This window comes from Halictus rubicundus, chromosome 4 (genome assembly GCF_050948215.1).
Source record: "Halictus rubicundus isolate RS-2024b chromosome 4, iyHalRubi1_principal, whole genome shotgun sequence".
Classification (NCBI taxonomy): Eukaryota; Metazoa; Arthropoda; class Insecta; order Hymenoptera; family Halictidae; genus Halictus; species Halictus rubicundus.
The window spans coordinates 2,125,518-2,150,019 of record NC_135152.1 but is presented as its reverse complement, the minus strand read 5'-3'; the positions used below and the strand labels follow the sequence as shown (position 1 = coordinate 2,150,019).

At 34.7% G+C, this 24,502-nt stretch overlaps 5 protein-coding genes across 9 annotated transcripts; 2 read left to right on the top strand and 3 right to left on the bottom strand.

Annotated features, from left to right (window-relative positions):
- The first annotated feature begins 23 nt into the window (after positions 1–23).
- On the top strand, positions 24–3,683 carry LOC143353151 (heat shock protein 60A). Its single transcript, XM_076786247.1, has 4 exons — positions 24–185; positions 956–1,367; positions 1,519–2,409; positions 2,520–3,683. Exons 2-4 carry the CDS (start codon positions 956–958, stop codon positions 2,924–2,926), a joined length of 1,710 nt encoding a protein of 569 aa, XP_076642362.1. The 5' UTR covers positions 24–185; the 3' UTR covers positions 2,927–3,683.
- Positions 3,684–3,835: 152 nt separating this feature from the next.
- Dbp80 (putative ATP-dependent RNA helicase Dbp80) lies at positions 3,836–7,444 on the bottom strand. Of its 2 annotated transcripts, XM_076786251.1 has the most exons (9): positions 6,555–7,444; positions 6,134–6,357; positions 5,964–6,056; positions 5,670–5,887; positions 5,395–5,572; positions 5,069–5,306; positions 4,810–4,972; positions 4,491–4,744; positions 3,836–4,278 (listed from the first exon to the last, which is right to left on the bottom strand). In XM_076786251.1, exons 1-8 carry the CDS (start codon positions 6,615–6,617, stop codon positions 4,491–4,493), a joined length of 1,431 nt encoding a protein of 476 aa, XP_076642366.1. In that variant the 5' UTR covers positions 6,618–7,444; the 3' UTR covers positions 3,836–4,278. The 2 variants fall into 2 exon arrangements, with proteins under 2 accessions (XP_076642366.1, XP_076642365.1); XM_076786250.1 differs by having other exon boundaries at positions 3,836–4,744.
- A 122-nt stretch (positions 7,445–7,566) lies between these two features.
- On the bottom strand, positions 7,567–17,281 carry LOC143353150 (uncharacterized). 2 transcript variants are annotated; one of them, XM_076786245.1, is made up of 11 exons: positions 17,155–17,281; positions 16,514–16,613; positions 13,534–14,096; positions 12,525–13,399; positions 12,233–12,405; positions 11,908–12,081; positions 11,488–11,805; positions 10,991–11,144; positions 10,640–10,770; positions 9,182–9,805; positions 7,567–8,480 (listed from the first exon to the last, which is right to left on the bottom strand). In XM_076786245.1, exons 1-11 carry the CDS (start codon positions 17,265–17,267, stop codon positions 8,307–8,309), a joined length of 3,399 nt encoding a protein of 1,132 aa, XP_076642360.1. In that variant the 5' UTR covers positions 17,268–17,281; the 3' UTR covers positions 7,567–8,306. The 2 variants fall into 2 exon arrangements, with proteins under 2 accessions (XP_076642360.1, XP_076642361.1); XM_076786246.1 differs by having other exon boundaries at positions 12,233–12,402.
- A 1,264-nt stretch (positions 17,282–18,545) lies between these two features.
- Positions 18,546–20,696, top strand: Tcs4 (Threonyl-carbamoyl synthesis 4). 2 transcript variants are annotated; one of them, XM_076786240.1, is made up of 5 exons: positions 18,546–19,176; positions 19,278–19,518; positions 19,616–19,744; positions 19,865–20,221; positions 20,287–20,696. In XM_076786240.1, the coding sequence occupies exons 1-5, from the start codon at positions 18,950–18,952 to the stop codon at positions 20,584–20,586; spliced, it is 1,254 nt and encodes a 417-aa protein (XP_076642355.1). In that variant the 5' UTR covers positions 18,546–18,949; the 3' UTR covers positions 20,587–20,696. The 2 variants fall into 2 exon arrangements, with proteins under 2 accessions (XP_076642355.1, XP_076642354.1); XM_076786239.1 differs by having other exon boundaries at positions 19,278–19,536.
- On the bottom strand, positions 20,643–24,388 carry LOC143353148 (GTP-binding protein 10 homolog). 2 transcript variants are annotated; one of them, XM_076786242.1, is made up of 5 exons: positions 24,253–24,388; positions 22,099–22,239; positions 21,670–21,973; positions 21,352–21,570; positions 20,643–21,287 (listed from the first exon to the last, which is right to left on the bottom strand). In XM_076786242.1, the coding sequence occupies exons 2-5, from the start codon at positions 22,135–22,137 to the stop codon at positions 20,680–20,682; spliced, it is 1,170 nt and encodes a 389-aa protein (XP_076642357.1). In that variant the 5' UTR covers positions 22,138–22,239; positions 24,253–24,388; the 3' UTR covers positions 20,643–20,679. The 2 variants fall into 2 exon arrangements, with proteins under 2 accessions (XP_076642357.1, XP_076642356.1); XM_076786241.1 differs by lacking the exon at positions 24,253–24,388 and having other exon boundaries at positions 22,099–22,302.
- Positions 24,389–24,502: the final 114 nt, after the last annotated feature.

The window sequence follows — 24,502 nt, the reverse complement described above, 5'->3', positions numbered from 1 at the left end:
TGTGATAGCGCAAGCTCCTTCTCTATTCGCTCAATTTCGGTCACAGTCTTCACAGTCGCAGTTCACACTATTCACACATCTTATTCTCGTGGGGAGACAACGTGCGGTCACGCTGCGACGATTTTCAATTACTTTTGCAATTGCGATTTCTTAACCAACCCCTTTTGCTTTTTCATTAGATAAAGGTAAAAATATTTTAACCAAACTATCACTGTTTATTTTAAGGGAAATAAGCGTTAGCTCCATCCGTGCTGTTAACCGGTTAAATTCTGCTCAAATAATTTATCATTACAATATCTATTTCATCATTTAATTTTCTTTTTGTTCTTCTCGTCTTAGATCAACTTATTTTCGTATTAGATTGAGATTTGTTTCATCTTTATATTTTTTATAAATTCATGTTCGTATGTAACTGAGTACGAGTACATAATAAGATGATAATGTTATCATGCTATTCGCACGTATGATCACAATTGTTTTGGATATCTTTATTTTATTAGATTTTTATTTTTTAAAGCTAACAATATTTTTTTCTTTATCGAAATTGTGTTCCTCGAATTAGCCGGCCGGGTTAGGATGTGTTGTTTGTTGGAATTTTAAGTGATAGAAAAAATTAACTTCCCGAGATAGAATTAGAGCGTACATTATGACATTAATTTTTATGTAAAACAATGCTAAAAAGTGTAATAATTCTTGAAATAATTTACCTTGGAGACTTGATTATCATTCACGCGGTAGTTTACATAACCACATTTTCAAAACGTAATCGTACGTCTATCGCGCACTTGAATCTTTTTCGATCACTATCAACGTGAAACATTATAGATTTTATGAATGTAAAATTATAAAATGTCACTTACCCAATACTTTGAGGAATTTAATTTCTCGAAAATTCTAATTACCAGTATCAAATTAAATTGTGAAAATAACCAAGCTTTTGTTCGTATCTTTTTAGATGTACAGACTACCGACCGTGTTGCGCGGTGCTGCTTTGCGCCAATTACAAGCTCGTTCTTATGCTAAAGATGTACGCTTTGGATCGGAAGTTAGAGCACTTATGTTGCAAGGTGTGGACATTTTAGCAGATGCTGTTGCGGTAACAATGGGTCCTAAGGGTCGTAACGTTATATTGGAACAAAGCTGGGGTAGTCCGAAGATTACTAAAGACGGTGTTACCGTAGCAAAGGGAGTAGAGTTGAAAGATAAATTTCAGAATATCGGGGCAAAGCTGGTGCAAGATGTAGCAAATAATACCAATGAAGAAGCAGGCGATGGCACAACAACAGCTACGGTTTTAGCAAGGGCTATCGCTAAAGAAGGCTTTGAAAAAATTAGCAAAGGTGCCAATCCTGTCGAAATAAGAAGAGGTAAAAACTACGTAGTATGATATATACTACAGTCTCCATATAGAGTTACCATAAGATTTCAAGCACACCATTTTAAGAGCAATATTTTACATTTTCTGTGCACCATTTTAGAAATGAATTAATTTTCTTTATTTTAACATCCGTATTGTAGGCGTTATGCTAGCAGTCGACAAGGTTAAAGACGAACTGAAAGCTTTGAGCAAACCAGTTACTACACCAGAAGAAATTGCACAAGTCGCAACTATCTCCGCTAATGGAGACAAAGCTATCGGCAATCTTATTTCCGATGCCATGAAAAAAGTTGGAAAGGAAGGTGTTATTACAGTGAAGGACGGTAAAACGCTGCACGATGAACTCGAAGTTATAGAAGGAATGAAATTTGATAGGGGCTACATATCTCCATACTTTATAAATTCTAGTAAAGGAGCAAAAGTTGAATTTCAAGATGCACTTTTGCTCTTCAGCGAGAAAAAAATATCGTCTGTACAATCTATAATTCCAGCCTTGGAATTAGCAAATTCACAGCGAAAACCATTAGTCATCATCGCAGAAGATGTTGACGGCGAAGCTTTGTCGACTCTCGTGGTAAACAGATTAAAAATTGGTTTGCAAGTGGCTGCTGTTAAAGCCCCTGGTTTTGGAGACAATAGAAAAGCAACGCTTCAGGATATGGCAATTTTGACCGGTGGAATCGTTTTTGGGGACGACGCGAATCTCATCAAGTTAGAAAACGTACAAGCGTGCGATTTAGGCGAAGTAGGAGAGGTAGTAATTACAAAGGACGACACGCTCTTCCTTAAAGGCAAAGGAAAAAAGAATGACATCGACCACAGGGCGGATGTAATTAGAGATCAAATAGCAAATACAACTTCAGAGTACGAAAAGGAAAAGCTGCAAGAGCGTTTGGCAAGATTAGCATCGGGAGTCGCAGTTTTGAGAGTCGGCGGTAGTAGCGAAGTGGAAGTTAACGAGAAGAAGGATCGTGTTCACGATGCTCTTAATGCTACTCGTGCTGCGGTCGAAGAAGGCATCGTTCCAGGAGGTAAAAATAATGTTTCAAGTTTCTTTGCTATTTTCTTCGATTTATTATATTTATTTCTATTTGTATCTATGGCATAAAATTCCACTAGAACTAGATTGTTTATTCTACAGGTGGAACTGCCCTCCTGAGATGTATCCCAGTTTTGAAAAATATTAAATCGTTGAACAGTGATCAAGAAACAGGAGTTAAAATTGTAGCCAACGCTTTACGTATGCCGTGTTTACAAATTGCTCAAAATGCAGGTGTTGACGCGAGTGTAGTAGTGGCAAAAGTTAGTGAAAGTAATTTAGGATACGATGCTTTGAACGACGAATACGTCGATATGATCGAGAAAGGAATTATCGACCCGACAAAAGTAGTGCGCACAGCACTGACCGATGCTGCGGGTGTTGCATCGTTGCTCACAACTGCGGAAGCAGTGGTAACAGAATTGCCTAAAGAAGAACCTCAGATGCCAATGGGTGGCGGCATGGGAGGAATGGGCGGTATGGGTGGTATGGGAGGCATGGGCATGTAATGAAGCGGGATATCTCGCATAAAGACTGAATTTTCTATTCTCATTAATATTTGGCCAATATTGCAATTCAGTCGCAATGTTAACTTCTCTGTTGTACACGGCGATTAGAATTGCAAATACACGACCATAATTTCCAATCGCGTAATCGGAACGTTGAACGTGTTTAGTACAATTGTACTTTAAAACGAGCGATCGAGACACACCGAAAACAAATTTGTTACTTACATGTTGTAATATTTGTTCCATAACTGTTTATCTTTATGTTACGCATTTATAAGCATTAGCATTTTACCAAGAACATACAGATTTAACAAAGAAGAACGTAGAAATTTAATGTTCTGCTGTAACCTATACAGGATACGATATGTGAATGTACTGCGTATATTATAACTTGAAGAAAAGTATATCAACTTTTTACGTTTTAAGTGATCGAATCGACAAAATTTACAGTTTTATAAAACAGATTTGTTTTCATTAAAAAGTCACTTACTTGTGTTGCGTTCAAATAATTACCAAATCGATTCATCGTTTCGCCACTGACAAACTTTCGACAAAATACAACAGCAGCAAATTGGTTTCTGAATTGCTACATTTCAGAACACAATTAATTTTTCATCCACGCATGAATGAAAGGAAACGCAAGTGTACAAACACATGTATTGCAAAATAGGATAGAAAAACAAGTTCTTGTATTTTTTCCGTAAATGTTACAATTTATTTTCCATTTTTTAGTCTGAATAAAAGTATGTTTCAATTATGTTATTGTGTGTTTGTTGAAAAAAAATATATTATATATATTTTCTCCCCCCCCCCCGCCCCCTTTTTGGAAAAAATATTAACGCTAAATCTTTGTAAAATTTCACAAGAAAATCGGTTTAAATAAATTTAGAAATAAATCTTATTCCAGTATCGATGTACGATTGTATATTTATCTTTTCTTTGATACTTTTTTTTATCAATTTTATAGGCTGTGCTTAAAGACTCTGATACAATTTGTCTTTAATATACTGAAGTACACAAATTTGTATACAAGACATAATTTACATATGACGAGTAATCAATTTCTTCTCACATTATGTATTTCTATGCACATAAAACGCGATCCTATTATCACAATATCATATTTTAGTAGATCGTTAAATTAATTTGATCAGGAAACTATCAAGAAAGGTGTCGCTTAAAGCGAGTTGTTTTGTAATATAAAAACTATAATTATATTAAGAACAAGATCCTTATACAAGACTTCCTTGCGCAAAAATCATTTTGTTATTTAATATACAAAAATATTTCATTATTTCCTATATTCTTTAAATTCTTTAATATTACCGATCCAGGTGTTATATTTCAATAAGCTATCGAAAAAAATTGGTAAGGTAAAATCAATGTGAATCAAAGTGAAATTATGAAATTGTTTAGTACGCAATATGCGGCATTAAAAAAAAATAGGAAAAATGGGTGTGTTAAGAGTACAAAGATCTATTCTTTTCGGAATTAATACACATATTTGAAATGTCTACACATATCTGATAAAAAGCATAATTGTATGTATATCTTACATACTAACCTAGGCTCCAATTTTCTCAATTTCGTCTGCGTCTTCAGCGTTAAGATAACGTATTTTTTTCCCAAAGTGAGCCTCTATCTCTTTACAAATTGCCATTGCGTGTGGCGAATCTACCAAATTAATAGCAATTCCAGATTTCCCGAATCGTCCCGTTCGACCAATTCTGTGCAAGTATGTTTCGCAATCTGCTTTCCAATTTTGGTCCATAGGTAGGTCAAAATTGACTACTATTGTTACTTGTTGAACATCGATACCTGAGGGATAAGTAATATATTTTCAAGTATCGAATGACTCGTTAATAATGAATTGAAATAAATACCTCTAGCTAAGACATTCGTCGTGATGAGAACTTTCTCAAGACCTTCTCTAAATCGATCCAAAACAGATATTCTTTGTTCAACCGTTAATTCACCAGATAAAACAGCTACTGCATGACCATCTTTTGTCATTCTTTCTGCTAACCAGTTTGCCGTTTTCCTAGTCTGAGAACAGACACAAACTGTTATTAGATTTGTGATATATTGTATAAACAGACAAAATATCAGATCGATGCAAGTATGAATGTGCTGCTGTCTTACATGGCAAAAAATGATTGCTTGGCCTATTGTTATCACGCCATAGATATTAGTAATAGCTGTATATTTTTCTTCCAAATCTTTGCACTTTACATAATATTGTTCGATATTATCTAAACTCTCTTCTTCTTTTAACAATCGTATAATCAAAGGATTATTAACTATAATTTCCGCAAATTTCATGACTTCTGGTTCATAGGTTGCAGAGAAAAACATCATTTGACATTTGCGTGGAAGTTGCCTGTGCAAATAAAGCGTATAAAGCGTATAATGCATAAATGCATAAATGTGTTTAATGTAATTAAATTAATTGTTGTCGCTTCAATTACTTGTGAATACGAATACACTGATCTTGATGGCCTTGCGTTGCAATCATTACATCCGCTTCGTCTAAAACGAATACCGATATCTTGCTCAAACTAAAGAACTTAAATTTGACAGCCCAGTCTAAAACTTTGCCTGGTGTTCCTATAATAATGTGTTCGGTAATCGTTGATCCACGACTTACTGAAATAATTAAATACATTATATTAGAGTAAGTATGAGTATTGGTTTAGTACAAGGATAGAAGATTTCTATAATATAACAGTAGAATATGTGTTACTTTCTTCTCCTCTGACAGCATATTTAATTTTTATTTCATTACAAAATGCAGACATTTTTGCTGCTACTTCTCCTGTTTGTATAGCTAATTCGTATGTTGGTGATAAACAAAGCACTTGAGGATAATTCTTAGTTGTATCTACTCTGCTCAGCATTGCCAATACAAATGCTGCTGTCTTGCCAGTCCCAGACTGTGACTGAGCTATCATATTTTGGGGCCTGTAAATGATTTATCCAAATTTAAATTCATTATAAACATATTACACGAAACACTATCGACAAAGGATAAACTTACGGATCCGCGAGTAAAGTAGGTAAAGCGGTTTCTTGAATTTTTGATGGTGCATTAAATCCCATTGCGTATACTCCTTTTAATAAAGCTGGTTTTCTACAAAACATGTCATTGGAAATATAGTTCTTATTATATTGTATGATTATAAAAAATAATGACCTAAAACTACGTACAGATGAAGAGCTTCAAAAGTTTTAACACTATATAAAGGTGAGGATGGGTCTTTTCTTTGAACTTCTATATCCTTTGTTGTTACTACTAAACCTTTGCGTATAATTTTTTGCAAGAAAGATTTTTCTGCTGGCGAAATCTGCTCCTCCGTCCCATCGTCATTCTTCGACTCTGTATTGTTCGATACATTTTCCTCAGGTTGTTTTTCTATGTTTAAACTAGACACCTGTCGATAATGACTAATTATAGGAAGACAAATTATTCTCCCTAGTTCTATAAGGTATTGATATGTCGATAGCAAGGTTTCAATATGTACCCTGTGACAGGTAAAAGACTTTTGGTCTCATTGTCAATGAAGAACGTGTATAAACAAAGAAATGTGAGGTTACGCCGGGGTTATATTACGATTGCGGAGAATATTACCTTTGCGGATAATTTGTCTTGTTCGTCCGGATATTTACCCCAATCGACTTGAGTCGAAGCCATATTAACAGCAGTATGTATATTTCCAGGAATTGAAGAAACAACTTGACTCTTAGGTGGAACTTGGAACGCCAAAATGACACACAATCACACAATTCAGCACAGCAGCATGAAACAATTTAGTGCGCAATTGCGCATGCGCCTACATATAAACAATATATATTTTTGTCCTCATGCTTATGCATATATATGTAGGTTAGGTACATATTTACGTCTTTAAAGCATGTGTTTCAATTACATTGATACTGAGTACGGTTAAAAATGAAATTTAAAGAATATCTAATTACGATAGGCGGGGGTTTGTTAAAATTTTAATAGTTTTATACAATTTGCTGTTGAAGAATCGTCTGTGACAATTCGTAGTTTCTGCAATATATAAAAGTATCAAAATGAAATTCGTCAAATTATACAGATTGTTCGATAACTGGTGCGGGAAATTTCGAGGACTCTTCTATTCAAGGCGATAAACAGAGGAAAATGAAGAATAACAAATTTACAACTTACTTGTATGTTATGTATCTAACACAGAGGACTTTCGCTACTGCGCTTTGTGGTAATTGGAAATAGCAATATGCGAAAAATTCTTATAGTTTCTTCCCCTAGTCTACACTTTTCGTGATCTGACGATCTGAGAGTGAGATCCGACTTATATACAAGTACATATGTAGTACGTGCGCCATTATGGCATGATTCGATAATCTCTTCTGAATTTTGGTTGTAGTTTACAGACTTTTATATTGTTTATGAAAATAATCACTACGTGGAAAAAAAAGCAATTGTCGACTGCTACGATAACTTACTGACTTGAACGGATAATTGGATTTTGGCGGGAAATTGTTTACATTACGGTTTGTTTTTCTTTGTTTACAATTAGAATGAAAAAAAAGGTGACTCGGAAACTAAATGAGAGTTTGTTGTCTATTTGGAAATTCATTATATAAAATTGTACGAGTATGTACATCTAGAATAATGTTAAAGTTGTTATGATACATCACATTTAAAATGTAATTTATCATAACATTATAAAGGTGTAACTTTTAATACATAATTAGATCTTAATTTATACTACTGTTAAATTTGTAAATTATAAGATTTACATTTTATTTATCGACATGTATGCCTTCTTGTTTTTGAAATCATAATTTACCAACTTTTCGTTACACGTGTACATATGCTATGTACAGTAAATATGGTAGCCCTTAAATGTACAGCACACTGTTGTATCTACCACGTGTATTTTTATATGAAATATACATTGCATTTGACATATGTACAAATTAAATTGTTAGGATATTTTACCTATGTTTATGAAGGTATATTATACAATTCATTTGCAGCCAAAAATAGGTTTTCCTAATCTTTGCATTACTATATATAGTCTCTCTTTCTCTCTATATAATTATGTATATATATATATATGTATATATATATATACACACATATACATATATATATACATATAATTCAATATATATATATATACATATTTATATATATATATTTTTGTACACATATATATGTATGTACGTATACATTCTAAGTAAGAAGTATGTAAAATATGAAATGCACATTGAATTATACGCAGGCTGCTTCAATTAAATCATGAATTGTTACATTTAATCACAAATGTAATTATACTATGATTTTTTTTTTGGTATTTGTGGTACAGGGTTAGCTTGGCTAGTATATCCATTAAGAAACTTTGACAACGGCAGCCGTGGTCTTAGTTCCGCTTGATTGCGGTACAAGGCGAACAGTTATCAGCGAAAGGTCTATCATTTTGCGCTGGTATTTTTTGTGAAACACCATGGCAGCAGACTGAGTCTTAAACACAATTGTTGCGCTACGTTCACCCATTTGTATGCTCTACAACACGAATAAAACGAACAAGTAATTATTAAACTAAAAAATAGATTATTTATTGAAAAGAAAAAAACAATAAGATAAATGTATTACAAAATCTTGGTAGAGAAAGGTAACATAAATTAAGTTTTAGAAGTAACTTTGACCAATAATGCATTGGAAAAATTAAAATAAATCTCTTTAGACATTTGGTAAACTGAAATAAAACTTTTACATGTTACGCAAAATAATACTATACATTGTAAAATATATCGCTACGTGCGTTTCTGTTTGGGTTAACAGAATCGAGAAGCGTATACGCAGGTAAGGTGATACATACATTGATTGATGAATAAAATAATTGTTGTTTCGTTTGTGATAACAAGTATGGTTATCGGATATATTAAAATGATACAAGTATCCAAGTATACTTAAGATTGGAAGAATTTGGTTTTGATCAAGTTAAAGAAACTATAAAACTTACAGCGCTCTATTTTTGAAATCTTGAATATATTGCACACAAGACTGCGACATTCGAATGAAATCATTTTTGGGTAAATATACTCGAAAGGAAATGAAATAATAGTAGCAAACTAAATTCTGCGTAATAATTCTGTTAAAATAATGTAAAAAGTAAATCAATGAAGTTGAGGAGTGAGTAAAAATGCGTAAAAGAAAACAAAATTCCAAATCAACGGTTAATGTTCTCATGCAAAAATAGTCACCTCAATTGTTCCAATCCCTTGACACATACGTTTAATTTGTGCCTCAGATGTACTCGCTGCTAAATTTTCTACCTTCACGGTATTTGTTTTTATCTCCGGTAATTTTTTTTGTTGAGCCGGTGTCTTTTGAAGTACAACTCTTTGATTGCTCTGGGTATTCACAACAACCTTTTGTGCATTGGCATTTGTCGCTTCTTGTACGCTGATGATAGTCTTCTGTAGACTTACAGTTGGTTTTTGTTTAAAGGTTCTCTGTGGATTGTTACCAATCCTCTGTCCAACCGTTACCAATTTCTTCGACGGATCCGACTGACTTTGACCAGCTTTTTGAGTTGTAGTCTGCGTTGGATTACTTATTTTGTTTTGTAACATCACCTGACCTTTTTGTAGATTCGACACTGTTTTTTGGATAGTAGTGGCAACTTTGTGAGTAGTCGACAACGATTTCTGTATTACGACACGTCGCGTACCAGACTGCGTACTCAAAACTTTGGTACTATCGTTGGCTTGAACTTGGACAATTGTATGCCCAGAGTTACTGTCCTTGGCAGAGTCTACTGACTCGTTCGGCTGTGATGTTTGTATTGTTCTCACAATTCGTATGCACGATGATTTTTCTGCAGCCTACAACAGAAATCATAAAGATATTTCAATTTGTCGAGTCACCGAACCACATTCAGTAATTACAGACATTATATGTATATGCAATATATCGATGATCGAGACATTTGCCTAACAGATCCATCCGCCAAAGTGACATTTCTTTTACATTCAAGAGTATAGATCATTCTATGTTAGATTAGTCGTTGAAATTTGGAGGAAATGAAAAGGAACAAAAGTACTTAAAAAATACATTTTATTGAAACATGAGTAAAAAATATACAGTAAAGTCTACAAATATATATATATATATATATATATAATATATATATATATATATATAATATATATATATATAATATATATATATATATATAAAATTTATTCATCTCTATATTTCATTTGGAATTTGTGTACTACCAATTCTGTTGGCAATGATAAATATTTAAAATTGATATACTTCTCAGTGATGTATAAAAAAAAAATGCGACAACACGTGCAACGACAATTTCTCTTAAATATACATATACACATATATGAAATTGCAATATACAAATATATTTATGTATATATAATTTACTCGAACAGTAATCGGTATTTTAACGTAACACGAGATGATAGAGCAAACTTGAATAGGTATGTTGATACTTTTTGCACTTTTGATCAGTGTATTAAGCATATACATTGCTTATGAATGTTCCGAAAAGAAACAAAATGTACTAGTGTAAAGGTAAATATTCTCATTCTATTCGATGATTTATAAAATTATTATACAGTCGGCAAAAATTGTACGTATTCTCATTATTTTGTATCACTAATGCTAATAATTAAGAAAATACAGTATTTTTAGTGCTGTACCTCGGTAGCTTGTGTATTGATAGGACGACCGCGTCCTCTGCCAATACCGATATGACCTTTGTTCGTAGAAGCATCTTTTACAACTCCCATAAGTACCGACACCGATTTCGTATCTCGTGTACTTTCGTTTGCTGGAAAAGAAATTTGATGTACATATATAGAGCGTACGATTATATGCATGATATTTGAGAAAACTATATTCTTTTGTAGATGTCTCTTATGCATGTCCCTTTCGCATACATGTCCCTACGTTTCAAATAAGTGTTCATTTATTTTGTGGAAATATGTTTTGCGACTGCCAAGATACGGATGTTTACAAGAGTACTAAACTTATTGTATGTAAATACATACACGCATTATTTTCAGTTTTAGCTTCTTCACTTTGTTTCTCCATTGCAGCCATTTTTCGCCTATTTTCCTTTTCACGTAAAATCTTTTCCCTAAGTCGCTTCTGTTCTTCCATTTTCTTTCTGTACTCTTCCATTTCCGGATCATTCTCTTCGTCCTGAAATATTTAATTTATCAGACAATACGTTCTCATTCTATATATGTATCTACACCAGGTTTGTGCAAGAACCCGAAATGTCGGGTTCGGGACGGGTCGGGAACTCGGGAATTCTCGGGCGGGAACTACCGGGAACCCGAATGAGACATAGGCAGCCGGATACTTTCGGGAACCCAGAACGTATCATACTTTCAGGAGCTCGGTAGTTCCTGCCCGAACGTTCCTGCTCCGACTCGAGTGTCGGGAATCCCGAGATTTTGACTTCTCGCACAAGCTTGATTTACACTCTATATGACAAAGCATCATTCGCATCGTACATCAAAGAGTGAAATAAAGTACATACCTTCTTCTCGCTACTGGTGGTACTTAAGGTATCTACCGTTCGCACTTCCTGAAGATTCCTATTATTAGCTTTCATACGTTTTGGACTTAGGTCGCGTAAAGGTCTATCTACCGAATCGGAGATTCTTTTTTGTGGCAATCTGGATTTTACCAAAGCATTCGTGGGTCTGTTACCAGGTGACTTTTGTTGCGCATGGTTTTGATCGTAGCTTTCACGGTACGCATTCGAGGAGGGCGGCCTACTCTTTGGAATATAATCGCTTCTAGTTTTCGATTGCAAATCTCTGTCGCGATAATTCTGGTGAGTCCCTCTATGATCCTAATGGACATGAATTCCATAAGAAATTAATCTGATCGAAATTCCAACAAGTAATATAACATTGTATTGTATTGTAATCATTTGTACGGATACATTACTTACCTCTTGGTAACTGTTTTTCGGATCCCATTGACCCGTCTTATACTTGGAGGCAGCCTCGTAGCTACCATCTCGTGTGTAATTACTTTCGGTGGAATATTGTTTACCGAGAGTTCCACTCTGACTCTTCTGAGACTTGTTCTCTTGCCACACGTCCGAGAAGTACGCATAAGGATCCTATTTCGAATATGTAATTGATACGTGTTATTCCACGTCCACGAAACGTGTACGTGTTCGCGGAGAAATTTTTTTCTTTTTCTTCTTCTTCTTCAAGAGAGAGAGAGAGAGAGAGAGAGAGAGAGAGAGAGAGAGATTTCCAAATACATACGTCGCTTTTGTTTTGTTGATAATTCTGTTGGTAGTGCGGTGGTCCTTGTTGCTGCGTCTGACCATAGGGATTTTGACTTTGATAAGACGATACTGATTGTGAAAAGTGACTGCTAGGAATCTGCGATGACAAAGGTGTTTGCTGTTGGGCGGAATCCCATACCAGCCTTGCTGCTTCGTGTGAGAAAGAAGATCGTTCGGTTATGGTATTGTGGTATTGCGTGGTATCGGCAAGAGAAATAGCAATAGAAGCGCCGAAAATTTGGCTAAACGACTTTTTTTGAGAAACTTACCGTCGTTGGTCGATTGAACAGCGCCCCGAAAGTGAGGATTGATTAAAATCTTGTGGCCTGGAGGTAAAGGTACATTGGGTACATTGGAGGCGGACTGTTGCGGTACCGGCAACGAATTAGTATTAAATTGGCTGGTAGGTACTTGATCGGAATAACCAGACCGCGAATCGTAAACCGGTCGATTCTCAAACTGAGTCTCTTGAAAAGTTGGTCTATTCTCGAAAGGCGGCTGATTCGATACTTGTACGTTGGGATGATTAATAGGCGGCCCTTGGGAAGGTTGTCGTGGAAATCCTTGCAGCGGTAACGCCTGGGTTCCTTGTAACAACGCTGCAGGTGCCGAAGCGACGGACGAAGCAACCAACGGATTCAGGTTTCCAAGTAGCGATCCTCCTGGATTTCCTTGCAACAAGGGACCTTGATTATTCTGCATCAGACGGGTTTGATTGTCTTGTACGAGGACGTTCGAGCTCTGAAAGGGTCCCGGTTGTATTTGACCGTACGGCGGTTGACTCGGTGGATGACTATGGTTGTGGTTGTGGCTGTAAGGTGGTCCTTGCAGCGGCGCTGGCAAGTTACCTCGTGGCCCATAATCTAGTCTCGGGCCAATGATTCGAGGGACTACTTGACCTTGAAATTGATTAGGATTGAATTGTGGTCTACTATCTACAAAATGTGTAGGACCTTGAAGCGAACCGTTCGGAGAATAATGCTGGAATGGTTGTACTTGAGAATTTGGTTGTTGATAAATGATCTGCTGATTTTGTACGTTGTTCGGTACTCCAAGAAGAAACGGTGGCCTGGCTTCGAGTAACGGTGGTCTGCACACTGTTGGTGTTTGACCATCGAAATTCATATTGCGCGCGTTGTTAAATCTAATGGAACATTTTAGAAATATTTCAGAAACATGAACTTAGTCTATCTATCTATTTATCTATCTATCTTTGTCGCAGACGTTACAATATCAACAAAACAACTGTAATAACGAAGATGTCTAGTCATCAAGTACCTTGGATTAAAGTTTCCAGAATTCTGTATATTAAATCTTCCTCCACGGCTTCCTCTTGCACTTCGACCTCTTCCGCGGCCTCTGTACATCATCAACTTCGATGGTTCAGATGTTACAACGTTTTCCAAACTGTCCGGTATATTGCTATTCATTTTCGGTGAAACTATAGTTCTCTCGTTTTGAAACCTGTTCCTCCTTTCCTTGGCCTCTTCACATTCATCGTCTTCCATTCCTTGTCCAGCCGCTGCTGCGTAGATCTTTGCATTTTTTTGTAACTTCTCTCGCAAATCTCCTTTGCCGATATTTGATGAAGCATTAACGTTATCGTTCGTCGAACGTTCATCTTTTTGACGCGTTTGTTCATTTTTGTATTTGTCGATTTCGTCTTGCTTGTAATACTTTGATGGAACTTCTAGCTGATTTCCATCTTCGTAAAAATCATTGTCATTACTTCTATTCAATTCTATATTTTCATCTTCACCATCTAAGTCGTCGTCGAGTGCGTCGGTAACTCCTAAGTCCAGTACATCATCTGTTTCCTCTTCTCCCTTATAGCTATTCTGCTGCTCAGGGAATTAAATTGCCAAATATTTGTAATGAAAATATGATATTTAGCCATAGTTGTTACAATCTACTTTTAAATAACATATTGGCTGGTAGGTAAGGTGATCTGTTTCGATCCGATCCGATCCGATCCGATTCGATCCGATCCGATCCGATCCGATCTAATCTGATTCGATCTGATCTGATGAGTATGTTTGCATGAATACGAATGTTTAAAAATGAGAATTTTATGATCTGAACGACGATGCGTTGGATGATTATGATTTTTTAATGTCATGTCGCAATATTAAATTCTCATATTTCTATTGCTTTATGCTTATAAAATTTATCTAATCAAATATAATCACAAATGTTTCGCTAAAGTTCACCGTTAAACACAATTACTGTGTTTCGTGTAGTCAAGTATTGAATGGAGATGTATATTCGTATCTTAGTTAATTATTTCAGATAAATTGTACTTAATGTTCGATACTTAGTTAGGATGGTCGAGTACTTCTTTGCGACCGAATAATTTTTTAATTACTTAGCTTATACTTAACAATAATTAAAATCGTTATAAAAATATATTGTACACGTAATATAACTTTTGATTGCAGCAACATAATATATAACAGCATGTTACTTCGGATATATTTTATAAGTTACTTGTACAATAAAAAATGTCTTGCTCTTCTAGCTGCTATTTTATACAATAAAAATAGCTGAAAGTTTTTAATACTGTAATATTTCATGCTGCTGTTCATGCACTATGAAAATGAAAGTAGATATACGAGCTTACATTCTATGAAAATTAGTACAAATATCTATGGAAATGTGAACAATATTAATTTTTGTTACAATAGCAATTTACCGTTACAGACTTGAATAATATCTGTACACGGTAGACAAATGTTTTAATGAAAGAATTTATAACGTACTTAAACCTTCTTTAAGGATTCCAATTATCTAAATTATGCTTTCATCTGAACAGCATTCTATCTACTTTTAGTGTACTGTTAAACATGTAACAAGTGACTTTACAAAAATAACTATGTTACAATTAGAAAGAACACAACAATTTCCAATTCCAAGTCAAATTCGAAATTTTATTTTAATACAGTATTCAAATTGAATAGTTTTTCGTAAATTTTACATTTTTCTTTGAGACATTTATTAAGTTCATTAAAACATTTTTATGCTACAGATCACGGCATCCAAACACATTGTTTGAAACAATCGTGATAATTAAATATATGTATTGTGTTTTACAAAGTTCATAACATTTTCAACTATAATTGGTTGATGTAAACACTTTACTTTAACAAAGAGGTGTAAATCACTGTGATATTTACATTTAACTTTGATTCTGGGTTACAGTGATAAGTATTTGAAATGATTTTTGTAAAAGGCAGGGAAAAGGAAAAGCGCATCAAAATACTGTTATATAAATTCAACTTTAAAAGGTCGGAAAATATAAGATCTTTTGATACTTGAATTTGCTGAATTTATCATATAACATTAAGATATAGGTAGACATTACCTTTTATTATGAATGCTACACGTAATTTAGAATAATGAAATAATATTTACAAATAATCTATGACTAATTGTGTTTCATTTTCCCTGCTCTAATGTTTTTTAGATCAAGTATGTTACTTATCTTACATATTCCACATGTTATTTCCGCATGGTATTTTCATGTTCTTTTCATACCATGAAAAGTAAAATTACAACATGAAATTCTCGCTTGTTCAATGATATCTATTAATTTATACGCATTTGCTTTTAACCTTACATCGGATGTGTTACAACCGTGTAATATCAGCAGTTTTTAAAAAACAGATTGTACAATGCGTATTGTATGCAATTCTTTCATCTATACTCTATACAATCCTTTTCAAACGCTTTATATATACACAAACAAACAATTGTTTAATTTACCAACGTCATTCTTTGATAAAAAAATTATACACAATGATTATTTATATGTGTATCTGTTATAACTCTCACATACAATATAAATAAAACACTACAGATCGAACAAATCTAATAGCGTTGAATTCCCATCTTGCATGCTGAAATATATCGTAGATAGACAACACGAATATAAATTACATTAGATTTAATTCGTCTGAATCACGTAATTCTTCGATTTTAAAGTAATCAAAAACAAAAATAAAGACTGATAACTAGCATAGTCTTAGATTTTTCAGAATTTGTAAAACAAGTTTACAATAATTTAATATTTCAAGTAGATAATATTACAATCTAAATAAATGAATTGGATAATCTTTGATATTCCATTTCAAGATAAAATGTTTCAGAAATTCGCTATTATCTTTCATTGTAGAATAATCTTGTACGATAGCTTATGACATTACAATGGTGTGCAAGTTTTTGTTTAATAACAAAATAAGTTGCAGCAATATATGCTCACCCTCTCCAATTCATAATCATCTGCTAAAAGGGCCTCTTCCTCGTCATTTCCAAGATCATATTCTTCATCCCCAAGGTCTTCATCCAATAAAGTATCGTCGCTACACAAATAAACATTAAAATAAATAAAGAGGAAAAAGTAATCAAATTTTGTAAAGTAGCAGGTCTTAACGATTGAAGATTTTACAGGATTGCCATTTCGCTTAAAGCATAATCGATAAGTGAAATAATCCGCAATCACGTCGTACGTATCTCATGAACTACCGATTCTAACAGATTTTAACCGATTCGTGTAAATGGGTTAAAGAACAGTATACAAAACATGTTATAAATAAAAATAATGCGTTATGTGCAGTATTAAGTTTTATTAAAGTATAGAATCACTGATAAGTAAGTATAACAACTGAAGAAACTGGAAGGAAAGGAGCGCAACGAACGATGTTTGATAAAACACAAAATATATAATACGTCATTAGTAGAAGCGATGGTTACTCTAACCTTTACTCATGCAAAAGCAATGGAAGCTTGTTTAATCAACAATACAAAATCTGTAATTATGAAAAATAGCTTTACATTTATATTAAACATTGAAACGATAAAAAGATGTTCATATTTAAAAATAATAGAAGGAAAATTTCTTACTGTTCCGACATTATATGTGGACTTTCCGATATTTTAACGAAAGTCTGCAGTCTGTGATGACTACTATGTAGACAGCGAGCAGCGAGCTCCGTTGGATCGCATCGATATCTCATTTCGATATATCGTTTCTCTTTATCGAATTTTCGAATCGTTTCCCACTAGACTATATATGTATAGTAGCAGATTCTGATTAGTCGTATAGAATAGTTTATTATCATTATTATTATTATTATTATTATTATTAATAATATTGCTATTGACGTTACAGACTCAATTCCTAATCCTTTCGCAATTGCAGACTTTAATATGCATAGCTCGTAGCATATGATAGGAGTTCAATCGTGACCTACATACTCTGAGAGCAACAACATTTTTCGTCAGCGTGCATTTTTTAAAAAATATCCTGAAATAATCAAAACACTGAATTGCACATTAAACCAAGTAACTATTGCAGGGTTTGCTGCAATTGTCGATAAAATTTTCCGGACGCCTTTAGTTCGATTCGAGTAATGTGAAGTGGGCGCCTATAGGCGCCTCTCGTTTCAGCGAACCGAAGTAAGTCAGGCATGGGATTTAGCCCAATTTAGCCCTAGTTCAGACCGGTTCAAACACGGCGGAAACCGCGCGAACGCAAACCGCGTCGAACTTATTTACATTAACGTCTCATATTCGTTTAAACCTGTCCGCGCGGTCCAACAATCCGTCATACAAACCGTGTGGTCGAAAACTCACGGTTTCCACCGTGTCTGAAAGTCTGAATTAAGACACTAAGGTTTAACACATTCACGACGGGGCCGTATTTTGGCCGTTGTATTTGTATCACCGGTGGTACATCCCGTCGTGAACGTGTTAACTGTTCGATCCGAGATCCGAGGCTTTTTCGAAGACTATACCCCCTAGATTCGACCGCGCGTCTTGCTGTCCGTGAGAGTCGTAGTTCCCGAGCCACCTCAGGCCCGTACCATATGAACTGCGCGTGGCGCATTGGAGCGACTCTTGTATCGATAATTTTCACATTACTACTCATCACGTGTTTATACAGGGTGTCCCACATAAATGAGAACACCTAAATATCTTTCGTATTTACAGTCCTATCAGAAAACTTCAGAGATTATTCTTGCTCAAGGTGATTTCAAGGTCAAAAGGGTGGTATCCACTAAATTCAGTTTTTTATTGTCTATCATGCTATCGTAAAAAAATATACTATTCCATTTAAAAAAAACATCGGTGACCTTGAAATTTCATTAAAAACACGATATAAAAAATTTTTTTCTTCGCCATTATAATTGCCCCCTGCAATAGTGTCAGTTTGTCCTCTGAAGTTTTCTGATAGGACTGTAAATACGAAAGATATTTAGGTGTTCCCATTTATGTGGGACACCCTGTATATATGTATATATAGGTATATAGTACTCGTGTAAATACTTGTATTCGTCGGTAAGACAGTTGGTTTTAACCAACCGAATTACGGTGTCCGTAAGATAGTAAGATGTTGAATTGAGTTTAATTTATTCTTACGATTCGTCTATTCTGCTTTTTTACGTCAAATAGGCACTTATTTCGATCGTTCTGTATCCATTTATTTGACACATGTATTTGTAAATGTAAAATTAAGGTGAAATAGAATATAATATGTACCGACACATTTATTCGTTTTCTTGAATGTTGGTTAATAAAATGAATACTTGAAACGTTGGCTTTTTAAATTTACGTGTACTGTATACTATATATTGTATATACTATATTATATCATCATTATTTAGAGGCCAATTTACAAAGAATTGAGGCTTGAAATATGCATTCGTTATGTTATAAACATTTTTCAAAGTATTCTTTGAATTTCAATATATTATTGCATTTCTATAGAAGCAATTTGACATTATTAAAAACACTTTTCCACGTTAAGCCAGCTGTAATCTTAGGAATAGAAACCAGTTGCGATGATACAGGTTGTGGAATTGTTGACAGTACAGGAACCGTGTTAGGTGAAGCCATTAGTTCTCAACATAATATTCATTTAAAGTAATTTAAATTGTTATTAAGTGGACCGTTTGTAATACTATAGATAATGTTTGGTAAAAGGACTTTGTTTCTTGCTTGCAATAATTATTTTATGCTTTTAGTTTTGGAGGAATTATCCCTTCGGTCGCACGTTCATTGCATACAAGTAATGTTACTAGAGTTTGTGAAGATGCATTCAGGTCTGCAAATTTGAAATTACAAGACATTAGCGCTGTGGCTACAACCGTAAAACCTGGTCTACCTATGTCACTAGACGTTGGAACAAGATTTGGAAAGTATTTAGCAAAAATTGGAAAAAAGCCTTTTATACCCATACATCACATGGAAGCTCATGCTTTAACAGTACGAATGAGTCACAAAGTCTGTTGAATAAAATAGGGATTTGAAACAAGATTATCAGTAAAAGAATATAGATTAAAGCTGTATTTTTTGAATTTAGGTCGATTTCCCATATATTGTTCTATTAGTTTCTGGGGGCCACTGCTTACTCGCGATTGTAGAAGATGTAAGCAAATTTTATTTACTTGGAACTACTATGAATAATGCGCCAGGAGAAGTTTTCGATAAGGTAATATCGAGTAATATCTAACTGTTCCTTGAAAATGTTATATTATTGGATATGAATTTTTATTGGAATTTCCTTGATTTTTCATAGTAATGTAATTACACTACAAGCTTCTATTCGTAGATTGCACGAAGACTCAAATTAAGAAACATTCCAGAATTTAGTACTTTAAACGGAGGTTTAGCTATAGAAACTGCAGCACGTAAAGCATCGAATGTCGACCAGTTTACATTTACACCTGTAATGCCACATCAATGCGATTGCAATTTCAGTTTTTCCGGATTGTTGAATATGTGTGGAAGGTATATTGAAAGACAAGAGAAAGAGTACGGCATAATTGCTGATATGATAATGCCTAATGTGTGTAACTTGTGTGCGGCGTTTCAGTTAGCTACTGTAACGCATATTTGTCAGAGAACTCAAAGAGCATTAGAATTTATCGACAAAATGTCATTATTTCCTAAGGACAAACGAACCCTGGTACGTTCGTATACACCAAGAAAATTAAGTTCTATACAATATTTAATTGTATTTTCATTAATTAGGTGGTATCAGGGGGTGTTGCATGCAACAATGTCCTAGCTAAAGCACTGGATATTATAAGCACAAAATTAGGTTTTAATTTTGTAAGGACGCCGCCTAAATTGTGCACAGATAATGGAATAATGATTGCATGGAACGGAGTGGAAAGATGGAATGCAGATAAAGGCGTTATTAGAGACGAAAACGATATCGACAAAGTATGCGTAGAAAAGAAAGCTTCGTTAGGAGAAGATTGGACGGAGAGGGTAAAGGCAGCCAATTTAAAATGCAAGTGGATCAAAATAAGAGAAGAACTTACTTAAATGATATAATGGGAAAGTGCGTATTGTACGTTTTGTCAATAGAAAACAGAAAACTGTTATTTTGTAACAAAATCTATTTTAAACAAATATCAATTACGTAAATATAGGTACATATCGTTGCGTTTCTCTTTTTAACTTTGCTAGTAAAAGATGTTCCATTGAATCGGTATTCTCCACATCGTACTGTGCTTCTTCGTATTTATCAATAATATCTCGCAGTTTTTCTTTAATTCTCTCGATTTCATTTTGATTTTTTGAAATTAACGACGTTGGTAAAATATCATCAAATTGCAAAAAATTGTCCGATCGTATCGATTCATCGAATTCTGATGCGATCTGCGATAAATCATTTAATTTCGATTTGATCTCATCAAACATTTTATTTGCATCTTTGGTGTCCATTTTATTTATCAAGAGCATCGCCGGTCTTTTTAATAAATCCGGTTTATAAAGTTCAATTTCTTTGTTCAATAATAGTATAGTTTCTAAACAATTCCTATACTTGTACTTATGAGACAACTGAAATCCCTGAACATCCACTACAAACAATAATAGTTTTGTTCTTTCTACGTGTTTTAAAAATTTGTGACCCATTCCTTTATCTATATGGGCACCTTCGATTAAACCAGGCAAATCCGCAATGGTAATCTGTCTGTCATCTTTGTAATTTACAGTACCTATTTGCGGTCTTATCGTTGTAACTGAAAAAATGATAGAACTTTTGTATGTAAGTTTACCATAAAGTTTCTAACAAATAAAACTTACATGGATAGCTAGCAATTTTTGGTTTTGCTTTAGAAACTGCATTTAAAAATGTACTTTTTCCTGCGTTAGGAAAGCCTATTAAACCGACATCTGCGATTAGTTTTAGATCAAGAATTATGGTTCGATTTTCGCCTTTAAGTCCGCAGTATCCTGTATTTTCACAACCTCCCAAACCACCCTTTGCGATCAAAAGTTTTGCGTCCTTCGAATTTACTTCGCCTGGATATTTATACGTACATGTATACGTATGCGTACAAAGTCATAGTCTGCTATCGAAGTTATGAAATTCGAGGCGAATACAATATAAAGAGGCATTACCAAGTTTAACATTGTTGTCGTCGTAAACGGTAATACCGACTGGAACATGTATATTCAAATCTGTTCCGGGGGTACCAATAATTCCTCTCGACGTACTTTCACCGCCTGGTCCAGCTGTCAGTTTGAAGTTCTTTATCTTAGATTTCACCATTTCCAGAGTTAATCCGTCTTCTGATACAACAAATACATTTCCTCCTGCACCCCCTACTCCACCGTAACGAGGAAGTCCGGAACCTCCTACTCCTCCCTTTACATGAACGCGTAAACTGTCAATCAGTCCGCGACGTCGAAATTTTCTTGCTAACTAAACAGGTAATATGCATATACATATGCATGTACAATATATGTAACGAAGATGTTTATCGAATATCCCATTAACATGCGTATTAAAGTTTATTTCATTGCCTTGTTATTTTGTTTATTACCTACCTTGTTCGCATAACCTAGAATATGTGTCAATAAAACCATTTTTTTCTCGGTATGAGATAGTTCTCGTAAAAGCGGTTCGACAAGAATTTTTTACAAATTGATAATATCTGTGACTGGGTCTTCTCCTATTTGTACCTGTAACTGTATCATAATATTCTTTATAAAGTCAAGTTTGACGATGATGATACATATAACATGATATAACATCTACTACTATGTACATACGCGTATATGTAATATGTATATTGTATGATACAGATACTATACCGTATTACGTATACGGGTATGTATATCGTTGTTCGGAAAGCTAATCAGATGGCGCTAACAAGCTGCGTGACATGAAAATCACTAACTAACAAATCGGAACACATATACCGAAATATTTCATCGACTATATTAGTGCTAAAACTTCATTTTATTCGTCGCACAGTTTGTGTTTTGTTTATGCTCAACATTTTTTTAACAATTCATTATTAGCAACACCATCGAAATAAACGTTGTGCCATATATCGATATACACATGTACTATATATTTGTACAATACATAACATTGTTTCGGTACCGTTAAATAATAAACCTATAAAATATCTTTTTTCAGTCATTTATGGCAAAAAATGCTGAAATTATCGAGTTTGATTTACATACGTGTACCTATAAGTATAAGAAGAGATTACGAACAATAATGTATGTCTGTGTGTCAAGTGGGCGGATGATGAGTTTATACGCAGACATAAGTCAAAAATAAAAAAACAGAAGAAGAAAAAATAACAGTTTTTCATAGAAAAGCTCGTGTTCGAGAAAAGTGAGTTCTAACGGAGATTTCCGTGGTCTAGTAATTGCAAGAAGTACAATAGAATCGATAGGTCATGATCAGACGCGCTGTCAGCCGATTCTAGTAAACGGAATCTTAACACATCTTGCGCGGGCACTTTGCCGCCAAAGTCTTACCGTGTTAAATTCATTCTTGCAACGCACGTTTTGTATTTTTCAACGCATGTCTATCCGATTTTATTGTAAAAACACATCGAACACAAAAACCCATCGATAACAATAATCCATCAATAATCCGTGAAAAACGACTTTAGTCGCTTCCCGCTCAAGATGTGAAATCCGCACAAAACAAGATGTGTTAAAACAACGAAATGTTAATCTTTTTTCTCAACTTGTTTGTATAAGTAGAACTACGGGCGCACTATTTGGCCGTTTGTATCGTATCATGATTTCGGTGAATTCTGTCGTCACAGGTAATTGATTCACTACGGGAAGGTAAATTACAGCCATATTTGGTGTTTAAACTTGACGAGTTCGAGACGCGTTTTCATGTCGAATATATTTTAGCGGACATCTAACCAATAACTATACTTTTGCTCGGTGCAAGGAAAAAAAAATATTTGTTATATCTACAGTACAAATGTATATTTCATTCTGTATACAAATGATTCTAATCTCAAGTTTAGTTTTCAAACTGAATGGTGCCTAATTATTAAATCTCGTTTCTCTGGTGGTCTGCGGCCCACAGTTAACACTAGGTTTACGGAGTACTAAAAGTGACTATTTTACATTACGTTATAAAATAAACAAGAATGTGCTGTCCAAATTTTTAGCCATTTTTTTTTAATAACATACCCAAAGAAATAAATTTGTTGAATAATTTCTCATGGATGTATCTTTAGTCTTAATAATTGTAAATTAAAAATATTAGAACCCGTCATTTTGATGGGTCCCGTAAACCTAGTGTTAAAGAAATGCTGTTACCAATTAGAATGGTACAATAGTATTATAATAGTGTTGCATTTATCGAATCAGATAGAAGGAAACGCTTCGAACTGAATGAAAGTGAAGGAAGGAAAAACCTGTTGCTGTTTTGGTTGCAAACGGTAAACATTTCGGTAACCCGGAAGAAGAGGGAGAGGAATTAAAACCGCAACAGCGTTTCATAGATGTTTCAATTGTTGCGAGTCCGATCAGTGTACACTGCCGGTAGGATGCACCGTCGTCGGGTCAAGTGAAATCAATTGCGAAGTTTAGTAGGAATCAATTGATGTAGAAACATAAGAGATAGCGAGAAGAAGTCGAACGAGGAGAATAGGTGGATGCATTAACGTATTTGTGTTCGTTGTTAGAGGAAACACGGAGGCTCGTCTAACGACGTACGCGTTAAAATTAAATCCAGCCGGAGGCCGACGAATACGTCTTGCCGACGGCGACGACGACGGCTACGACGACGGCGACGGCGACGGCGACGGCGACGGCGACGTCGCGACGAGATGCGTCCTCTAGCTCAGTCTCAAGAGCACATCCCGGCTGTACGGGTGTTCTTCGATCTTTGATACTTTCCTTTTTTCTTCCTCCCTGTCCGTAGTTTCGTGCTTTCATCGTCCGAACTCATCGGTGACACGTTTTC

Excerpts from the sequence above, each read along its gene's own strand:
- LOC143353151 (XM_076786247.1), top strand. The coding sequence starts at position 956 with ATGTACAGACTACCGACCGTGTTGCGCGGTGCTGCTTTGCGCCAATTA. Across the intron at positions 1,368-1,518 it reads TCCTGTCGAAATAAGAAGAG|GCGTTATGCTAGCAGTCGAC; the intron begins GTAAAAACTACG and ends TCCGTATTGTAG. Across the intron at positions 2,410-2,519 it reads AGAAGGCATCGTTCCAGGAG|GTGGAACTGCCCTCCTGAGA; the intron begins GTAAAAATAATG and ends TTTATTCTACAG.
- Dbp80 (XM_076786250.1), bottom strand. The coding sequence starts at position 6,617 with ATGGCTTCGACTCAAGTCGATTGGGGTAAATATCCGGACGAACAAGAC. Across the intron at positions 6,057-6,133 it reads ACTTTTGAAGCTCTTCATCT|AAAACCAGCTTTATTAAAAG; the intron begins GTACGTAGTTTT and ends CATGTTTTGTAG. Across the intron at positions 4,973-5,068 it reads AAGCAATCATTTTTTGCCAT|ACTAGGAAAACGGCAAACTG; the intron begins GTAAGACAGCAG and ends GTCTGTTCTCAG.
- LOC143353150 (XM_076786245.1), bottom strand. The coding sequence starts at position 17,267 with ATGAGATATCGATGCGATCCAACGGAGCTCGCTGCTCGCTGTCTACAT. Across the intron at positions 12,406-12,524 it reads TGTTCAATCGACCAACGACG|CAGCAAGGCTGGTATGGGAT; the intron begins GTAAGTTTCTCA and ends TCTCACACGAAG. Across the intron at positions 11,145-11,487 it reads CCACCAGTAGCGAGAAGAAG|GACGAAGAGAATGATCCGGA; the intron begins GTATGTACTTTA and ends TAAATATTTCAG.
- Tcs4 (XM_076786239.1), top strand. The coding sequence starts at position 18,950 with ATGCATTCGTTATGTTATAAACATTTTTCAAAGTATTCTTTGAATTTC. Across the intron at positions 19,537-19,615 it reads CAGTACGAATGAGTCACAAA|GTCGATTTCCCATATATTGT; the intron begins GTCTGTTGAATA and ends TTTTGAATTTAG. Across the intron at positions 20,222-20,286 it reads CTAAGGACAAACGAACCCTG|GTGGTATCAGGGGGTGTTGC; the intron begins GTACGTTCGTAT and ends TTCATTAATTAG.
- LOC143353148 (XM_076786242.1), bottom strand. The coding sequence starts at position 22,137 with ATGGTTTTATTGACACATATTCTAGGTTATGCGAACAAG. Across the intron at positions 21,974-22,098 it reads TTCTAGGTTATGCGAACAAG|TTAGCAAGAAAATTTCGACG; the intron begins GTAGGTAATAAA and ends TTACCTGTTTAG. Across the intron at positions 21,288-21,351 it reads AAAAATTGCTAGCTATCCAT|TTACAACGATAAGACCGCAA; the intron begins GTAAGTTTTATT and ends TCATTTTTTCAG.